This window comes from Phyllobates terribilis, unplaced genomic scaffold (genome assembly GCF_046119375.1).
Source record: "Phyllobates terribilis strain yellow unplaced genomic scaffold, ASM4611937v1 Scaffold_2__4_contigs__length_985480577, whole genome shotgun sequence".
NCBI lineage: Eukaryota > Metazoa > Chordata > Amphibia > Anura > Dendrobatidae > Phyllobates > Phyllobates terribilis.
This window is the reverse complement of record NW_027362762.1, coordinates 868,876,560-868,898,089: the sequence shown is the minus strand read 5'-3', so window position 1 is coordinate 868,898,089 and position 21,530 is coordinate 868,876,560. Positions and strand designations below refer to the sequence as shown.

Here is a 21,530-nt window from a genome sequence, read left to right as displayed (position 1 = left end):
TATACAGTTAGGTCCGTATACATTTGGACAGAGACAACATTTTTCTAATTTTGGTTCTAGACTTTACCACAATGAATTTTAAACAAAACAATTCAGATGCAGTTGAAGTTCAGACTTTCAGCTTTCATTTGAGGGTATCCAAATTAAAATTGGATGAAGGGTTTAGGAGTTTCAGCTCCTTAACATGTGCCACCCTGTTTTTAAAGGGACCAAAAGTAATTGGACAGATTAAATAATTGTAAATAAAATGTTCATTTCTAGTACGTGGTTCAAAACCCTTTGTTGGCAATGACTGCCTGAAGTCTTGAACTCATGGACATCACCAGACGCTGTGTTTCCTCCTTTTTGATGCTCTGCCAGGCCTTCACTGCGGTGGTTTTTAGTTGCTGTTTGTTTGTGGGCCTTTCTGTCTGAAGTTTAGTCTTTAACAAGTGAAATGCATGCTCAATTGGGTTGAGATCAGGTGACTGACTTGGCCATTCAAGAATATTCCACTTCTTTGCTTTAATAAACTCCTGGGTTGCTTTGGCTTTATGTTTTGGGTCATTGTCCATCTGTAGTATGAAACGACGACCAATCAGTTTGGCTGCATTTCCCTGGATCTGAGCACACAGTATGGCTCTGAATACATCAGAATTCATTTGGCTGCTTCTGTCCTGTGTCACATCATCAACAAACACTAGTGACATAGTGCCACTGGCAGCCATGCATGCCCAAGCCATCACACTGCCTCCGCCGTGTTTTACAGATGATGTGGTATGCTTTGGATCATGAGCTGTACCACGCCTTCACCATACTTTTCTCTTTCCATCATTCTGGTAGAGGTTGATCTTGGTTTCATCTGTCCAAAGAATGTTCTTCCAGAACTATGCTGGCTTTTTTACATGTTTTTTAGCAAAGTCCAGTCTAGGGTTTTTATTCTTGATGCTTTTGAGTGGCTTACACCGTGCAGTGAACCCTCTGTATTTACTTTCATGCAGTCTTCTTTTTATGGTAGATTTGGATATTGATACGCCTACCTCCTGGAGATTGTTGTTCACTTGGTTGGCTGTTGTGAAGGGGTTTCTCTTCACCATGGAGATTATTCTGCGATCATCCACCACTGTTGTCTTCCGTGGGCGCCCAGGTCTTTTTGCATTGATGAGTTCACCAGTGCTTTCTTTCTTTCTCAGGATGTACCAAACTGTAGATTTTGCCACTCCTAATATTGTAGCAATTAATGACTGCTTTGCACACTCTTGGCATTCTTTTGATGAGCTTCAAGAGGTAGTCACCGGAAATGGTTTTCACTTCACAGATGTGCCCTGTCAGGATTAATAAATGGGATTTCTTGCCTTATAAATGGGGTTGGGACCATCAGTTTTGTTGTGCAGAAGTCAGGTGGATACACAGCTGATAGTCCTACTGATAGTACAGACCAAAAGTTTGGACACACCTTCTCATTTAAAGATTTTTCTGTATTTTCATGACTAAGAAAATTGTACATTCACACTGAAGGCATCAAAACTGTGAATTAACACATGTGGAATTATATACTTAACAAAAAAGTGTGAAACAACTGAAAATATGTCTTATATTATAGGTTCTTCAAAGTAGCCACCTTTCGCTTTGATGACTGCTTTGCACACTCTTGGCATTCTCTTGATGAGCTTCAAGAGGTAGTCATCGGTCTTCCAACAATCTTGAAGGAGTTTCCAGAGATGCTTAGCACTTGTTGGCACTTTTGCCTTCACTTTGCGGTCCAGCTCACCCCAAACCATCTCGATTGGGTTCAGGTCTGGTGACTGTGGAGTCCAGGTGATCTGGCGTAGCACCCCATCACTCTCCTCTTGGTCAAATAGCCCTTACACAGCCTGGAGGTGTGTTTGGGGTCATTGTCCTGTTGAAAAATAAATGATGGTCCAGCTAAATGCAAACCGTATGGAATAGCATGCTGCTACAAGATGCTGTGGTAGCCATGCTGGTTCAGTATGCCTTCAATTTTGAATAAATCCCCAACAGTGTCACCAGCAAAGCACCCCCACACCATCACACCTCCTCCTCCATGCTTCACGGTGGGAACCAGGCATGTAGAGTCCATCCGTTCACCTTTTCTGCGTCGCACAAAGACAGGTTGGAACCAAAGATCTCAAATTTGGACCCATCAGACCAAAGCACAGATTTCCACTGGTCTAATGTCCATTCCCTGTGTTCTTTAGCCCAAACAAGTCTCTTCTGCTTGTTGCCTGTCCTTAGCAGTGGTTTCCTAGCAGCTATTTTACCATGAAGGCCTGCTGAACAAAGTCTCCTCTTAACAGTTGTTGTAGAGATGTGTCTGCTGCTAGAACTCTGTGTGGCATTGACCTGGTCTTTAATCTGAGCTGCTGTTAACCTGCGATTTCTGAGACCGGTGACTTGGATAAACTTATCCTCAGAAGCAGAGGTGACTCTTGGTCTTCCTTTCCTGGGGCGGTCCTCATGTGAGCCAGTTTCTTTGTAGCGCTTGATGGTTTTTGCAACTGCACTTGGGGACACTTTCAAAGTTTGCCCAATTTTTCTGACTGACTGACCTTCATTTCTTAAAGTAATGATGGCCACTCGTTTTTCTTTACTTAGAATTTGTATCATGGCAAGAAAAAAGCAGCTAACAGTCTATTCAGTAGGACTATCAGCTGTGTATCCACCTGACTTCTGCACAACAAAACTGATGGACCCAACCCCATTTATAAGGCAAGAAATCCCATTTATTAAACCTGACAGGGCACACCTGTGAAGTGAAAACCATTTCCGGTGACTACCTCTTGAAGCTCATCAAGAAAATGCCAAGAGTGTGCAAAGCAGTCATCAAAGTAAAAGGTGGCTACTTTGAAGAACCTAGAATATAAGACATATTTTCAGTTGTTTCACACTTTTTTGTTAAGTATATAATGCCACATGTGTTAATTCATAGTTTTGATGCCTTCAGTGTGAATGTACAATTTTCATAGTCATGAAAATACAGAAAAATCTTTAAATGAGGTGTGTCCAAACTTTTGGTCTGTACTGTATATATATATATATATATATATATATATATATATACACACACATACATACATAAACACAGTGGGTACAGAAAGTATTCAGACCCCTTTAAATTTTTCACTCTTTGTTTCATTGCAGCGATTTGGTAAATTCTAAAAAGTTCATTTTTTTCTTATTAAAGTACACTCTGCACTCCATCTTGACTAAAAAAAAACCAGAAATGTAGAAATTTTTGCAAATTTATTAAAAAAGAAAAACTGAAATATCACACGGTCATAAGTATTCAGACCCTTTGCTCAGACACTCATTTTTAAGTCACATGATGTCCATTTCCTTGTGATCCTCCTTGAGATGGTTCTACTCCTTCATTGGAGTCCAGCTGTGTTTAATTAAACTGATAGGGCTTGATTTGGAAAGGCACACACCTGTCTATATAAGACCTCACAGCTCACAGTGCATGTCAGACCAAATGAGAATCATGAGCTCAAAGGAACTGCCCAAGGAGCTCAGAGACAGAATTGTGGCATTGCACAGATCTGGCCAAGGTTACAAAAGAATTTCTGCATTACTGAAGGTTCCCAAGAGCACAGTGGCCTCCATAATCCTTAAATGGAAGAAGTTTTGGACCACCAGAAGTCTTCCTAGACCTGGCCGTCCAGCCCAACTGAGCAATTGTGGGAGAAGAGCCTTGGTGAGAGAGGTAAAGAAGAACCCCAAGATGACTGTGGCTGAGCTCCAGAGATGCAGTAGGGAAATGGGAGAAAGTTCCACAAAGTCAACTATCACCGCAGCTTTCCACCAGTCGGGCCTTTATGGCAGAGTGGCTCGACGGCAGCCTCTCCTCAGTGTAAGACATATGAAAGCCCACATAGAGTTTGCTCAAAAACACATGAAGGACTCCCAGACTATGAGAAATAAGATTCTCTGGTCTGATGAGACAAAGATAGAACTTTTTGGTGATAATTCTAAGCGGTATGTGTGGAGAAAACCAGGCACTGCTCTTCACCTGCCCAATACAATCCCAACAGTGAAACATGGTGGTGGCAGCATCATCATGCTATTGGGGTGTTTTTCAGCTGGGGGTGTTTTTCAGCTGCATGGACAGGACGACTGGTTGCAATTGAAGGAAACGTGAATGCGGTCAAGTACAGAGATATCCTGGATGAAAACCTCTTCCAGAGTGCTCTGGACCTCAGACTTGGCCGAACGTTCACCTTCCAGCAAGTCAATGACCCTAAGCACACAGCTAAAATAACAAAGGAGTGGCTTCAGAACAACTCTGTGACCATTCTTGACTGACCCAGCCGGAGCCCTGACCTAAACCCAATTGAGCATATCTAGAGAGACTTGGAAATGGCTGGAGAGGATCTGCAAGAAAGAATAGCAGAATGGCAGAGTATCCCCAAATCCAGGTGTGAAAAACTTGTTGCATCATTCCCAAGAAGACTCATGGCTGTACTAACTCAAAAGGGTGCTTCTACTCAATACAGAGCAAAGGGTCTGAATACTTATGACCATGTGATATTTCAGTTTTTCTTTTTTTAATAAATTTGCAAAAATGTCTACATTTCTGTTTTTTTTTCAGTCAAGGTGGGGTGCAGAGTGTACTTTAATAAGAAAAAAAATGAACTTTTTAGAATTTGCCAAATATCTGCAATGAAACAAAGAGTGAAAAATTTAAAGGGGTCTGAATACTTTCCGTACCCACTGTATATATATATACACATACACACACACACACACACACACACACACACACACACACACACTGTATACAACCCCTGGCAAAAATTATGGAATCACCAGGCTCGGAGGATGTTCATTCAGTTGTTTAATGTTGTCGAAAAAAAGCAGATCACAGACCTGGCACAAAACTTAAGTCATTTCAAATGGCAACTTTAGGGCTTTAAGAAACACTAAAAGAAATCAAGATTAAAAATGTGGTACTCAGTAAGGGTAATTTTTTTCAGAACAAACAGAGGGAAAAAATTATGGAATCACTCAATTCCTAGGAAAAAATTATGGAATCATGAAAAACAAACACACAAAAGAACACTCCAATACATCACTAGTATTTTGTTGCACCACCTCTGGCTAAAATAACAGCTTGCAGTCTCTGAGGCATGGACTTAATGAGTGACAAACAGTACTCTTTATCAATCTGGCTCCAACTTTCTCTGATAGCTGTTGCCAGACCAGCTTTGCAGATTTCTTCAACTTCCACCAAAGATTTTCAATTGGATTGAGATCCGGACTATTTGCAGGCCATGACATTGACCTTATGTGTCTTCTTTCAAGGAATGTTTTCACAGTTTTTGCTCTATGGCAGGATGCATTATCATCTTGAAAAATGATGTCATCATCCCCAAACATCCTTTCAATTGATGGGATAAGAAAACTGTCCAAAATATCAATGTAAACGTGGACATTTATTGAAGATGTAATGACAGCCATCTCCCCAGTGCCTTTACCTGACATGCAGCCTCATATCATCAATGACTGTGGAAATTTGCATGTTCTCTTCATGCAGTCATCTTTATAAATCTCATTGGAACGGCACCAAACAAAAGTTCCAGCATCATCACCTTGCCCAATGCAGATTCACGATTCATCACTGAATATGACTTTCATCCAGTCATCCACAGTCCACGATTGCTTTTCCTTAGCACATTGTAACCTTGTTTTTTTTCTATTTAGGTGTTAATGATGGCTTATGTTTAGTTTTTCTGTATGTAAATCCCATTTCCTTTAGGCGGTTTCTTACAGTTCGGTCACAGACATTGACTCCAGTTTCCTCCCATTCGTTCCTCATTTGTTTTGTTGTGCATTTCCTGTTTTGGAGACATATTGCTTTAAGTTTCCGGTCTTGACGCTTTGATGTCTTCCTTGGTCTACCAGTATGTTTGCCTTTAACAACCTTCCCATGTTGTTTGTATTTGGTCCAGATTTTAGACACAGCTGACTGTCAACAACCAACATCTTTTGCAACATTGCATGATGATTTACCTTCTTTTAAGAGTTTGATAACCCTCACCTTTGTTTCAATTGACATCTCTCGTGTTGGAGCCATGATTCATGTCAGTCCACTTGGTGCCACAGCTCTCCAAGGTGTGATCACTCCTTTTTAGATGCAGACTAACGAGCAGATCTAATTTGATGCAGGTGTTAGTTTTGGAAATGAAAATTTACAGGGTGATTCCATAATTTTTTCCTCAGAATTGAGTGATTCCATAATTCTTTCCCTCTGCTTGGTCTGAAAAAAATTACTGAGTACCACATTTTTAATTTTGATTTCTTTTAGTGTTTCTTAAAGCCCTAAAGCTGCCATTTGAAATGACTTCAGTTTTGTGCCATGTCTGTGATCTGCTTTTTTTCAGCAACATTAAACAACTGAATAAACATCCTCCGAGCCCGGTGATTCCATAATTTTTGCCAGGGGTTGTATATGCATTTTTTTCAGGCTCCACAGAATTCTGCTGTGTTTAACTGTCCAAGCAAAGTGGATGGGATTTCATGAAAATTGTGCCCCCTGTGCGTCTGAAGACGCTGCTGAACTGTGTTGGGTTTCAGTGATTTTTCTTTCTCTATAGGCCTTAATGTGGAGCCTGAAAAAAATGCATATAAAAACTGCAGAATGAATGGATTTCTGTACTATAAAAACTACATTAAAAAATACAGCTTCGAATCTTCACCAAAATAAAGAGGCAAACCCAAAAAAATGCAGCAAAAATGCAACAGCCAGAAAAGATTGTTATTGCATTGTTTGGTGCGAACACTTGCAGAAAACAAAAAGATGATGTCGCACCAGCCCTGGATAATCATGAGCCGGGCCGGGGATGCCAGAAGGCATGAAACTCACGGGCTTCCCGTCCAGCTGCTCAGTACCACTGACCTGGATGCTGGACTGGAGTCCTATAAAATCGGTTCATTCATCTTAGTCTCAACCTTCCCGAATACAGCGGGACAATCCCAGATTTGGGTCTATGCCCTGCTTTCCTAGGCCTCCGTTTAATGCCCCTCACTACCAATGCCCCTCTGACATTTCCTCCTGGCAGGGTTCAAAGACATGGTAAATGGGATTAGACTGGGGTGGGGTCATAATCTGCAGCATGGTTTGTCCCTCTTTCTATCCTTTAAAAGTTGGGAGGTATGATGAAAAGACGCTCAAAAGCATGAACATATAAACAGCAAGGCGTTTTTAAATAGAAAAAGACGTTGTGTGAACATATCCCTAAAATCCAGGGGACACAGGAAGGAAGAACTCTGGTAAGGCTTCGGTAAATGCAAATTCAGTTTTATCCAGGGTATCTTTATTAGGGCAGGTGCAGATGGCTGAAGATTCTCTCATCCAAGAGAATCGGGTTGATTATGCAAATTACACTCTGATCACAGTGTGATCCGATTCTCAGAATAGTGTGCTCCGATTCTCTTGGATGAGAAGATGGAGAAAAATATGTCTCCGTCTTCTCCGTTCAGTGAGACTGCGGAAATCAGACTGCACTCAGATGTCATCCAAGTGCGGTCCGATGGTTTCCATGGACTCATTGATTTGCATGGCCGAGTACAATCTGAATATCTTGTCAAACTCGGGCATGCAGCGATTTTTTTTCTTCAGGTAGACTCTGTCCATGGAGAAAAATCAGACATGTACACGGCTCCATAGAATAACATTGGTTTGAGTGCAATCTGATGTTTTGTCTGATCACACTCGGACCGAAAATATGCTCGTCCGCACGAACCCTAACAATCACTCATATATTCCAATTGCTACAAATACTAGTTACTGGAAAACAAGATTCTAGAAGAAAAGGACAAAAGGTAGAATTTATTTATTAAATCGGATACTGCTGCTTGTGTAGTTGGTATTAAACTTAAAGGGGCATTTTAAGAGAAATAATATATTGTTGCAATTAAAAAAAGTAATATATATCATAATATAGATATTTTATATATATTTTAAATGATAAATTATTATTGTTTTTTTACAATAGTCTGCTCTAGAAAAGAAGTTTGTATTTAATTTCCCTCTAAAGGGAACCTGTCATGTGAAAAAACGCTATTATCCTGGAGCTATGGATGTTATTCTGCAGGTTAATAGTGTTCTGACACCATGCTGTCGCTGCACTGAAAGCCCCTCTGTCGGGAGGAAACTTTCACACGTTCAGTATTTGATCAGTATTTTACTTCAGTATTTGTAAGCCATAATCAGGTGTGGAACAATCAGAGGAAAAGTATAATAGAAACACGTCACCACTTCGGCATTTATCACCCACTCCTGGTTTTGGCTTACAAATACTGATGTAAAATACTGACCAAATACTGAACGTGTGAACGTGGCCTTTCAGTTACAGAGGCGCAGCTGGCGTTACTTCAGTCACCGCTCAGTGGCAGTTGTAAGCATGTCCTCAGCACTGACTGACAGCCCGCTTTGTACCGGCTGTCAGTCAGTGCCAGGACATGGTTACAGCCACTACTCACTATGTACTGAGCGGTGACTGAAGCCGTGCCTCTATGACTGAAAGCTGGAAGCGGCCGGAAGGAATAAAGTTCATTCCCTTTCCCTTTCACGGTGTCAGAACACTATTAACCCAGTGATTAGCCCCATATTTGCAGGTTAATAGTGTTTTTTTCACAGGTTCCCTTTAAAACATATGCACATACACTAGAAAAACACTGTAGACAATAAAATGATTGGAGGAGATCTCCATACATGTTTAAGTAAAAATGTCCTTCTATAAAGGTGTTATATTCTCAAAGGCCTCATTGTCCGCTCCTTCACAAAACTGTAAGTTGTCCATACGAGATCCATTTTCTACCTCTGCTTCTGTGGATTTCATCCTGTCTTCGCATTCTTCGTGGTCTTCAGCTTTTGCACTCTTTCTCTTTCTATTATAAAGATAACAGTAGTCATAAAAATTGTATATAGTGATTTATATATTGCCATTAATTCCACAGCCCTTTACGGACATCATCATCACTGTCCCCATTGGGGCTCATAATCTACATTCCCTATCAGGATGTCTTTGGAGTGTGGGAGGAAACTGGAGAACCTGGAGGAAACCCACAAACACGGGGAGAAGATACAAACTCCTTGCACATATTGTCCTTGGGAGGATCTGGACTCAGGACCCCCGCACTGAAAAACACCAGTGCTAACAAATAGTTACAGCCTCTCTCTTCCTAAAGTATTACCCCAGCCTTTATCAAAGACTATCAAGTACTGCACAACAGAAAACACAAGATAATTGCCCATATTTAGCAAACATCACATAATTTGCCCTAAATCTTGTGTGCTCACTTCAACTGCACCACTCATGGAAGTTCTGTCTGATGGAAGTATAAAGCCAGAAGCTGATCAGTGGCCACTGATGGGCTGCAGCGGTCACGTAACATAATGTCACAGGTGAGTATATGTTTTATTTTTTTATTTTATCTGGGGACTTTAACACTTAAAATGCGGTTGTCCAGGACAATGATTAATGATAAAGCAACTTTTTAAGCAGCAATGGTAAAATAACATATTCCCGATGGAGCTTGAGACCAAGGTGTCTTATTTCAAAAATAAATGCAAAATTTTGCACAAATTGTGACTTTTTATGCTTGTTAATTGGATTTTTATGTAGAAATGCACTTAAACAATTATAAATCTGGCTGAGGTATTTAAGACAATGAAAAAATAAATTGCATAAAATTTTGATGTAAATGCAAAAATAATTGTCCCCCAATGTATTTACAAAGTGCACTTTTCTGACATACTTGGGGACAGCTATCATTGCATTTGTCCCCAAATGTATCAATGTCACACTACATATGTTAACCCCTCAGTGACAGAGCCAATTTTGGCCACAGTGGGGTTGTCTGAAACTAACATTGATTTTAATCCTATATGTTCATTTATTGTAATAATTTAATCTCTTTTCTAATATTCTTTAATTAAAAAGTGCCTACCCTTCCCCCTCTAATCTAACGGCTTTATTTATTTTTTACTTCCGTTTTGATGACTTTTGCTTGAGAATTCCCAGTGCATGCTCACACGAGACTTGATCAGGTATCAGTCACTGCTGCAGCGTCTGCTCTCGCCCTGAAACAAAGCATCATCAGTGACATTCGTTTCAGGGGCTGTGCTCGTTCCTGCTATACTGAGCATGCCTCGGTTTTCAATTCCAAAGTATACTCAGTAAGAACTCCTTTGTCACTGTGCAAGATTCTTTTGAATGTTCACTGACAGTGCACACCTTTGCTGGTTCTAATAAGAAGTGACGAGCCAGCAAGAGAGTGCACTGTCAGTGCGCACTGTAGGGAAAGAATGCGGACATCTGTTTTGGGGGGTGGGGCTGGTCTCAGGGGCGGCACATTCAACTGAGCCATTGACCATGCCAAAGTGCACCAAGGATGCCTCATTTACATATGCAAATTGTCTTTTCAGAGAGAAAGAGGACTTGTACTCTATAGCGCCACCTAATGGAAGCAGCAATCCTACAAGTCACAATCAACCCTTTAACGAGTCGTGCAATATGACTTAGGATTATAGCCAAATCAGAATCTCAATTTGTAGACACGGTGTATCGGGCTGTTGGCCCTCATCAGTGCAAAGTATAAATTTCCCAGAGGAGCATTGCACGGTGAATAAGCCTCCTTACCTTGGCATGCCAGAGCCGGTATGTCACTCTCCACAAGGTGAAATGTTATCCTTTAAACCTCATTTACATATGTAATAAAACATTATTTTTTTTTATTCAGTACTATGAAAAAAGTTTAGGCAGGTTTTGAAAAAAAAATCCTGTCAGAATACTTAAAAATTATAAACACTTCTATTTTTTTTTTTATCAATTGAAAAGCTAAATCAAATCAATATTTGGTGTGATTATCCTTCAAAACAGCATCAAAGCCTCAATGCTTCTAACTACTTACACCTGCATACAGTTTTTGAAGTAGATCAGGGCTAAATAATTGTGAGGGGGGTAATCACATCCAGAAGCACTAATACAAAAAGAGTTCAGAGCCAATCAGACGCCCCCCTAGTCCTCAGCATTGAAGACACCATTAATCCTGACCAAATCCCAAACTCCATTTGTTGAACTGCAGCCCCAAACTTGTCAGGAACTTCCACCATGCTTCACAAGGTTCCTGAAGACACTCATTATTGTACCGCTCTTCAGCTCTTCATCAACAAATTACCCTCTGTTATAGTCTTAACATTTTGACTCACCACTGTGGATGACCTGCTGCTATTTTTCTGCACTATGTTTCATGCATAGTTGAGCCACTTGGCCTTGTTTCCATTTCAAAGGTATGGTTTTTGACAGCAATTCTTCCATGAAGGCCACTTCTGGCTAGACTTTTTTCAACAATAGATGGGCATAGCTGGGTCCCTCTGGTTGCTGCCAGTTCTGAGCGGATGGCACAGTTGGGTATTTTCTGATTTTGAAAGGGAAGGAAGCATAATGTGTCTTTCATCCGCTGCACTATGTTTCCTTGGCTGACCACTGCATCTATGGTCCTCAATGTTGTCCATTTCTTGGTGTCCTCAATGCGGATAAATACAGGTAGATACTTATCTATCATGCAATAGCATCAGGGAGGTGTCTGATTAGCTCCAAATTTATTCTGCAGCGGGACAATGACCCCAAACATACAGCCAATGTCATTAAGAACTATCTTTAGCATAAAGAAGGACAAAGGGTCTTGGAAGTGATGATATGGCCACCACAGAGCCCTGATATCAACATAATTGAGTATGTGTGTGAATACATGAAGATACAGAAGGATTTGCACAAGAGACATCCGCAGAAGATCTGTGGTTAGTTCTCCAAGATATTTAGAACAACCTACCTGCTGAGTTACTTCAAAAACTGTGTGCAAGTGACAAGTACCTAGAACAACTGATGCTCTGATGCTGTTTTGAAGGCAAAGGGTGGTCATACAAAATATTTAATTGATTTAGATTCCTCTTCTGTTCATTCACTTTGCATTTTGTGAATTGATAAAAATAAGCTATTAACACTTCTATTTTTGAAAGCATTCTTGCATTGCAGCATTTTTCCAGTATAACATTGTGGTCTTCTAGTATTGGCATGAGGTGCTAAGGGCCCACCAGTAATATTGATTTTGGGGGCCCACTCTACAGCTAAATGCAAACATTACCTAACCTTGTTCACAAATTTCCAGTCAACACATTCTTCATATATTTCAATGGAAAGATGGTGGAATTGGTGGTTCCCCATCCGCCTGATAAATTCCACCTCTTGGATCCTCACTTATGACAGTTTTTATGATATATGTTCATACCGTAGCAGGTGTACTGCCTATAAGTTGTGCATCAAATGTACTGTGCCAAGCAAACTTTACTTTACTTTACTCTACTCACCCTTCCCAGGTCCAATATTGAGTCACCACCATGGCTACCGGTGTCTGTTATTGTCTGCTGCGCTTATGTTACTTCGACAACGCGGCAGTTAATCACTGAGCTCAGCGTCTTGCGCCATCTTCTCGGGCAGAGCCTCTGAGCTCACTGATTGGATGCAGTGCTGTCCACATGACGTCAACGCTGCAGGCAATAACAGACACCAGGAGAAGTGGCCAAGACTCAGCGTAGGATCTGGGGAGGGTGAGAAAACAACAGTTTGTTTCTCTAAAACAAAGGAAAGTTTTTTTTAAAAAAATGGAAAACCCCTTTATTTAGAATTTGACAAAAAGAAGACGAGACATCTAATATATATAATCGTCTTATCCCCTCTGTCTGTCTGTCCTTCTGTCCAGGAAATCCCGCGTCGCTGATTGGTCCGGCCGCGGGATTTACTTCCGGCCGCTCGCAGCGGAAGTACCCGCACAGGCAGCGCCGCTCCCCGGTCCTCACTAATACGATTAGCTGACCGGCCGCGACCAATCAGCGATCTTGGCGCCAAATTTAAACACCGCTCTGCTGATATTCTAGAATACCCGATGCGTTAGAATCGGGCCACCATCTAGTCAGTTAATAAAAAACTATTTCCTAAAAGCCAATTGTATACCATATATCACATGAGACAGAAATATTCATAGGAGGTGATAGATCTCCTCTAAAGTAGACCATGTAAACTTTTCCTCCAATACAAGTATTGGTAACCATACATTATACTTTTAGAACAGCCTACATTGCTATTTTAAGGCTGTGTGCCCACGATGCGTTTTTTAAGCGTTTCCGCAGCAGCAAAAACGCTGCAGAAACGCTTAAAAAATGCATGGTAGAAGGTCTGCCATGTCCCCCAATGATAATCCACATGTGCTGTGCACATGCTGCGGAAATTTCCGCTGCAGATTATCATTGCGGAAAAAAACGAAGCACTACCAATTATTTTGCATTTTCGCCGCCATTGACTTGCATTGGATCCCATGGATTACGCATCAGATGCTCATTCCACACGTTCCAATGTGCGGATGGTACCCGGGTCTAGAGGACAGGAGACTCTCCTCCGGACCCGGGTACCATAGAACCTGTGAAAAAAAGAATAAAATAAAAAATAAATGTTATATTTACCTTCTGATGGCCCCCGGTGCGCTCGTCCTTCCATGCCGGCAGATCACGGTGGACTGAAGGACCTGCGCTGACGTCATAGTCATGTGACGGGTCACGCGATGCTGATGTTGGCAGGTCCTTCAGTGTACCGCGATCTGCCGGCAGCCAGGACGGAGCGAAGCAAGACACCGGGGGCCATCGGAAGGTAAGTATAGATTTATTTTTTTCTTTTTAAACATTCTTTACAGTCACACTATATAAATTCATGCCGGTTGCATGGATTTATATAGTGTGACCAAGTTGACAAGCACTTTCCAAGTGATGCTAAAATCGCTTGGAAAGTGCTTGACAACCCGCATGCGGAAATGCATGTGAAGAATGCTTCATATCTGCATGTCCCTGGCAGGAAAAATGCATGTACAATCCGCATGTACAATCCGCATGTGTTTTTTTCTGCCAGGGAGATGCAGAAACGCTCAGGAAAAATCCGGAGAATTTCTGCATCATGGGCACATAGCCTTAATGTGCCCACGTTGTAGAAATGAAGCAGAAAATTTTAGAAGCGTTTGGGACATGCGGAATTGCCTTGCGTTTTTTATTGCATTGACAAGGCAATTCCACATGCGTAAACGCAAAATTAATGGACATGCTGCGGATTTTTGAGCGCAGCATAAACGCTGCGGAAAAATCCGCAGCATGGGCATTGAAATTGCGGATTCTCATTGGGGACCATGGGGGACGGATTACCAAGCGCTTCACAAGTGTTTACGCTGCGGAAATTCCGCAGCACATACGCTTGTAAAACGTTACGTGGGCACATACCCTAAAGGAGAAGCTACCGGTTTGGTGAAAAGATTATTCACTCACTTTCCATGCGAAGAGACACTAAACTCCGTAACAAAAAAAAAAATTCCTAGAATTTCCTTGACCCTTGATCGAAGTGTACAAAGGCACATTATTTTACATACCTTGCAGGGAACATTTGTTTTGAAATAACTAGATAAGAAACTCACAGGTCATGAATTATGCCTATCTTAAGGCTTTATGACACAGTAAAGTGGAAATTTCTACACTCAGAAATCATTAACTCTAATAGCATTTTATTTATATTTTGTGAACATGGAATCAGTTCATGTTACCATGATAGGAAAGCAATTAAGATGATCCATAGTTATTTGTTGGTAATCACATATCGAGCATCAATATTTCTAATTGAGGCCAATTAAACTCTACTCAAAATGAGATCATCGAAGACAAACGGAAAATGATATCATGTCTCATGAATCAAAGTGCTTTTCATGGAGAGTGCAATATAATTTACCAGGGAACTACCCAGAAATAGAAAATGTAACATGATCTGGACATGAGCTTTATAAAAAAAATATTATTACAATTTTAAAATATTGTGAAAATTAAGATGCAAAAGTAAAAAAAAAAAAGTATTAAAAACTGAAATGAACAATGTATATAGGTGAAAAGATGCAGCTAATTGCTATAAAATGGAAACTTTTTTTTATCTCGAGCCATGGTGACTTGATGGAGGAACAATCTGTAGGAAAATCTATCTCATTATAGAGCAAGATATACAGTTGAAACCAGAAGTTTACATACACTGTATAAAGAGACACATATGCATGTTTTTCTCAATATCTGACATGAAATCAGAATAAACCTTTCCCGTTTTAGGTCAATTAGGATTACGATAATGTTTAATATTTGCCAAATGCCACAATAATGAGAGAGAGAGAATGTTTTAAGGCATTTTTATTACTTACTGCAAAGTCAAAAGTTTTCATACATTTCATTAGTATTTGGTACCATTGCCCTTAAACTGAATGACTTGGGTCAAATGTTTGGGATATCTTTCCACAAGCTTCTCACTTTGTGACCATTTTGGCAGTATGCTTCGGGTCATTGTCCATTTGGAGGACCCATTTCCGCCCAAGCTTTAACTTCCTGGCTGATGTCTTGAGATGTTGCTTCAGTATTGCCACATAATCTTCTTTTCTCATGATGCCATCTATTTTGTGAAGTGCGCCAGTCCCTCCTGAAGCAAAACAACCCCACAACATGATGCTGCCATCGAGTTTCACAGTTGGGATGGTGTTTTTAGGCTTCCAAGCTTCTCCCTTTTCCCTCCAAAGGTAACGATGGTCATTATGCCCAAAAAGTTCAATTTTAGTTTCATCAGACCACAGGACAGGTCTCCAAAAATTAAGGTCTTTGTTTCTGTTTGCATTTGCAAACATTAATTAAGCTTTTTTTATGTTTCTTTTGGAGTAATGGCTTCTTCCTGTCAGAGTGGCCTTTCAGCCCATGTTGATTCAGTACTCTTTTCACTGTGGATATTGACACAATCTTACCAGCTTCCGCAGTCATCTTCACGTGGTCCTTTGCTTTTGTCCTTGGTTTAATATGCACATGTCAGACCAAAGCACGTTCATCTCTGGGACACAGAAGCCGTCTCCTTCCTGAGCGGTATCATGGCTGGACATTCCCATCTTGTTTGTACTTGCGTATAATTGTTTGTACAGATAAACAAGGCACCTTCAGGTATCTTGAAATTGTACCCAAGGATGAGCCAGGTTTGTGCAAGCCCACAAGTCTGTTCCTGATATCTTGGCTGATTTCTTTAGACTTTCACATGATGCTACACAAAGAAGCAGTGTGTTTCAGGTGTGCATTAAAATACATCCACAGGTGTGTTTATAATTAACTCAGATGTTGCCAAAAAAGAAGAAGCTTCCAAACACATGACATCATCATATGGGCAGTGCAGAATTGTTTAAAGGCATAGTAATCTTAGTGTATGTAAACTTTTGACTTTGCAGTAAGTAATAAAAATGCCTTAAAACATTCTCTCTCTCCCATTATTCTGGCATTTGGCAAATATTAAAAATTATGGTAATCCTAATTGACCTAAAACAGGAAAGGTTTATACTGATTTTATGTCAGACACTGAGAAAAACATGTATATGTGTCTTTTTTATATAGTGTATGCAAACTTCTGGTTTCAACTGTATATTGCATTGTAAATTTTGCTAATAAACCTAATTCGGCATGGGTGCGGATTTATTTTTTCTGGCATTTAGTTCATACTACTGAATAAATGACAAATGTCTGATCACTAGAATGGGGGATCAGTGCTGATCCTCTTATTTTGGTTCCCTATAGGGACTTAGGGAGAAAGCACCCATCAGTCCCACAGATACTGAATTAACCGCCAGCATGAGCAAACATACAGCTCTATTTAAAGGGGTTTTCCAATGAAGAAAGTTAATTTTAATCAACATTTTAATGAATAGATGTTTGAATAATAATAAGTTCCACAACTGCATGTGTTTAAAAAAAAAAAAGTTCCTGTGCTGAGTTAATCTTATAAATGTGTAATGGCTGTGTCTGACCGTGCAGGAACATGGTCTGATCATACCACAGCTCCTGGGCAAGGGAGACAGCAAAAGAGAGAACACAGACATTACAGCATGGGATCACAAATGATTCTTTCTTTCTTTCTTTCAGTTAAAACATTTCTTAAAAGCAGGCAATGAAATGTTTTACCTCACAAAAAGAATTATTTGCGATCCACTGCTGTCCTCTTTGCATCCTCTCTTTTGTTTGCTCCCCTGCCCAGGAGCTGTGGTATGATCAGACCATGTTCCTGCACGGTCAGACACAGTCATTACACAGTACACAGCAGGGGCACATTTATAAGATTATCTCAGCACAGGGACATTTTATTTAAACACATCCAATTGTGGAACTTATTATCATTCCAAGATCTATTAATTTAAATGTACTTTGTTCATGGGAAAACCCCTTTAATCTATGACTGCAGTGAAGAGGAATGTGGGCTCAGGACCTTAGTTTTACTTTTTGGTGGGCGTCCCAACAATAGGGTCCCCAGTGATCATATATTTATCACCTATATATTTAGGATAGGTGGTAAATGTGATTTGTGGGAACACTCTTTTAACCCCTCATTTAGCTAGCATTTCCTTTTTGTATTAATAGTTTTTGAATCAGCCCGCAGTGAAAAGAAACTGGGACGCTGTACCCCCATTTTAGGGACCCTCACCATTCAACATTTATCACCAATCCTGTGGTTAGGTGAAATGTCATTAGTGGGAAAACTCCATAAACCCCTCACCTCTTAGTTTTTGCTTTAATCATTTGTGGATCTTTCTCATTGTTAAAAAAACCCAAAACTTTATTTACAGATATTTTCTACATTACCGTTTCAAGAAGCGATAGATGAACAGACTTACTTCATGCGCTTGATTCCTGATAGCACAAATAAAATGCACACCACTCCGAGAAAGCCAACCACCACCCCAAATACAATCAGCCAGGATTTGCTGGAAGATACAACTTCAGGAGCAAATGTCGGGGGTATGGAAAGGAATTCCAGGGTATTATCATCTAATAGAAAGGCACTGTTAATCCGGTTCCTTTCAAGTCTGTAAAAAAAGATGTACATGAGAGCAAAAATGGACTTATCATTGTATTCTAAAGCAGGCAAGAAAAAGCAGCTTCAAGTCCTAAGGATAAAATATAAATTATGTCATTTTTTCAGCCCCAAAATTATTTAATGAGATTTAATAATTTAATGATAGACAGTAATATTGTATATGGTAAGAAAAAATTGTTCCAATAAAAACCTACAGCTTGCCTCCTCAAACACCAAGCCCACAAACCATTAACCATGGTACATTTTTCAGTTTAAAAATATGAATAAAAAAAACTTTAAATATTTAGTACTGTCGTTAACCATATAATAAACTTAGGATTTTAGTTACACTGCATGATAAACAGCATAACAAAAATTGCAAAGGAAATTGCTTTCCTCCATTTTCGAACCCCAAAAAATTTCTAAAAATTAAATCAATTTATAAGAAAACCCTAATACAGCTGCATCACCTGGAAGATAGACTTATGGCTTTTGGAACTGAATGGCAATGGCAAAAAAACTGGCAATAAAGAAAAAAAATTAGGAAAAAAAATCTTTGGTCTTGGAGACAAAACACAGACCAATCCTTAAAGAGGTTATACAGGACTTTAACACTGAAGGCCTATCCTTAGAATAGGTCATCAATGTCTGATCGGTGGGGTTACAGCACCCGACACCACCGCCAATCAGCTATTCCTGGTGCCTGACGGAACTGCTCAGTTATGGAGCTGCACAGCACAGATCTATCGACAGAATAGTGACTCCGGACGGGTACTGCATATCCGCCATCTATTGATTTGAATAGGAGGTAGATGTGCAGTACCTGGCCATGGCCACTATACAGTCAACCGAGCTGTGCAGCTCCGTAACTGAGCAGTTCCAGCTGCTGACAACGTGAACATCTGATTGGCGGGTAGTGCTGGGTGTCGCACCCCCACAGATCAGACATTGATGACCTATCCTTGGGATAGGTCATCAATGTTAAAAGGCCTGGACAACCTTTTAAAGGGGTGAATGAATTATGCCATACAGTATCCTAGTAATGATATGATTGTAGCGATTCATCAGTAATATAGGTAAAAAAAAATGTGAAAGTTCCAGTAGTTGTATTCAGTCTATAGTATTTAGTAATATATCACATAAATGCATCATTTCAAACTTATCCTCAAGAACACATCCCAGACCCCACTTTTCTTTGGCCCCCATACCAGTTAGAGTTTATAACAGTAAGCCATCCTGTTATCAGCTTATCATCAGTGGATCCGTCTAACAAAATGGGATTATCCAAAATGTACAACCCTTTTAACTAGGAATCCAGAAACTTTCAGATATCTTGAAACAATAACTCTGATTTCTAGAACAAAAAATTGTGAAAAACATGACAGAAGGATAGGTGGAGGAAAAAGTTCAGAGGATGATGCAGTAATAAAGATAATTCTTAACAATTGTGAGACAATCTAATGACTTAATGACTCAAATGATCTTGTAATGCATGAAGCTCAAAGCACTGATAAGAACTGACCTCACTATGTCTTAGGCCTCATTCAGACATCACTTTATTCACGTACGCAAAAAAATGCTACAGGTGTCATCAGTGTTTTGGATCTGCGTGTCACCACTGTATGTGGTCAGTATGTCATCAGTATTTTTCACGTATGGATAAATAAATGAATTACAGAGCTTCTCCTATACTTTTACAATGTTAAATATGGACAGCACTCAGATAGTACACTGATGCCATCCATGTGCTGTCTATGTTTTCCACGGACCCATAGACTTATATTGGTACTTTTTATCGGTGATACTGGAAAACATCAGACATGTCTACATGAGTTTTGCATGAACACACGGTCTGCGAAAAACCAAGGACATGTGAACAGCCCTGTAGACTATGAAAAACATGGAAAGAACTAAAGAGGTTGTCCCATCAAGACAACTACAGAACAGATGCCATATTAGTCAATATGGATATCCGAGAGGTTGGTCTGAAAAAGCAGCTTCCATTCTGGCAGCCTCAACCCATCCATGCATTATATGTGTAAGGATTCCACCCCTGAGTGTGTCTCAGGATGCAGTGATTGACAGCTCAGTTGTCCAGTCTGGTACCGGGGCGTGCTGAGATGTCTGTGCAGTGATTGACAGCTCAGTTGTCCAGTCAGGTACAGGGGCACGCTGAGATGTCTGTGTTTTTTTTTGACAGCTTGGCTGTCCAATCTGAGTCTGGGAGGTGCTGAACTCCCTTCAGGTGTTCCCTATTCCTGTAATTACTTAGTTACTTAAATGAGCTGTCTGGCCCAGATAGCTGTCAGTCGTACTTTTCAGCTCTGTGTGGCTTAATCCTCTGTGCCTTGTTCTCAGCATTCTGACTTTCTAATATTTTGATGCTGGACCCAGGACTTTCCTATTGACTATCAGCTTGTATTACCCCTTTTTCTTTGATCCTCTATCTTCCTGGTATTCTGAACTCAAACCGTTACCTTACTACTCCTTCATCTCTTCCCTCTGTTTATGACGTACCCTCCTTGTTTTTGACCCTGGACTCCTTGACTTTCCGACTCACGGCTGCTGTCCGTGAGAAGTGACTCAGTGTCACCATATGGACACCATTTACTTAACCCCTTAAGCCCCGCGGGTGGTTTGCACGTTAATGACCAGGCCAATTTTTACAATTCTGACCACTGTCACTTTATGAGGTAATTACTCTGGAACGCTTCAACGGATCCCCCTGATTCTGAGATTGTTTTTTCGTGACATATTGTACTTCATGATTGTGGAAAAATTTCTTCGATATCACTTGCGTTTATTTGTGAAAAAAACGGAAATTTGGCGAAAATTTTGAAAATTTTGCAATTTTCAAAATTTGAATTTTTAAGCCCTGAAATCAGAGCGATATGTCACACAAAAGAGTTAATAAATAACATTTCCCACATGTCTACTTTACATCACCACAATTTTGGAACCAAAATTTTTTTTTGCTAGGGAGCTATAAGGGTTAAAAGTTGACCAGCGATTTCTCATTTTTCCAACAAAATTTACAAAACCATTTTTTTAGGGCCCACATCACATTTGAAGTCACTTTGAGAGGTCTTTATGACAGAAAATACCCAAAAGTGACACCATTCTAAAAACTGCACCCCTCAAGGTGCTCAAAACCACATTCAAGAACTTTATTAACCCTTCAGGTGCTTCATAGGATTTTTTTGAATGTGGAAGAAAAAAATGAACATTTAACTTTTTTCACAAAAATGTTACTTTAGACCCAATTTTTTTTATTTTCACAGGGGTAACAAGAAAAAATGGACCGCAAAATTTGTTGTGCAATTTCCCCTGGGCACGCAGATACCCAATATTTGGGGAAAAAACACTGTTTGGGCGCACTGTAGGGCTCGGAAGGGAAGGAGCGCCATTTGACTTTTTGATTGTAAAATTTGCTTGAATAATTAGCGGACACCATGTTGCGTTTAGAGAGCCCCTGTGTGCCCAAACATTGGAGCTCCCCCACAAGTGACCCCATTTTGGAAACTAGACCCCCCAAGGCACCTATCTAGATGCATAGTGAGCAGTTGCAACCCCCAGGTGCTTCAC

General features: G+C 40.3%; 1 protein-coding gene across 1 annotated transcript in view; it reads right to left on the bottom strand.

Moving 5' to 3' along the window:
- Positions 1 to 7,808: 7,808 nt before the first annotated feature.
- The window catches only part of CLTRN (collectrin, amino acid transport regulator), a 141,764-nt gene continuing 128,042 nt past the window's right edge, over positions 7,809 to 21,530 (bottom strand). Inside the window, exons 5-6 of the mRNA XM_073670796.1 lie at positions 17,764 to 17,955; positions 7,809 to 8,889 (exon numbers count right to left, since the gene is read on the bottom strand). Of these exons, the coding sequence (XP_073526897.1) occupies positions 8,736 to 8,889; positions 17,764 to 17,955 (346 nt within the window). The 3' untranslated portion in view covers positions 7,809 to 8,735. The remainder of the gene's footprint in view (positions 8,890 to 17,763; positions 17,956 to 21,530) is intronic.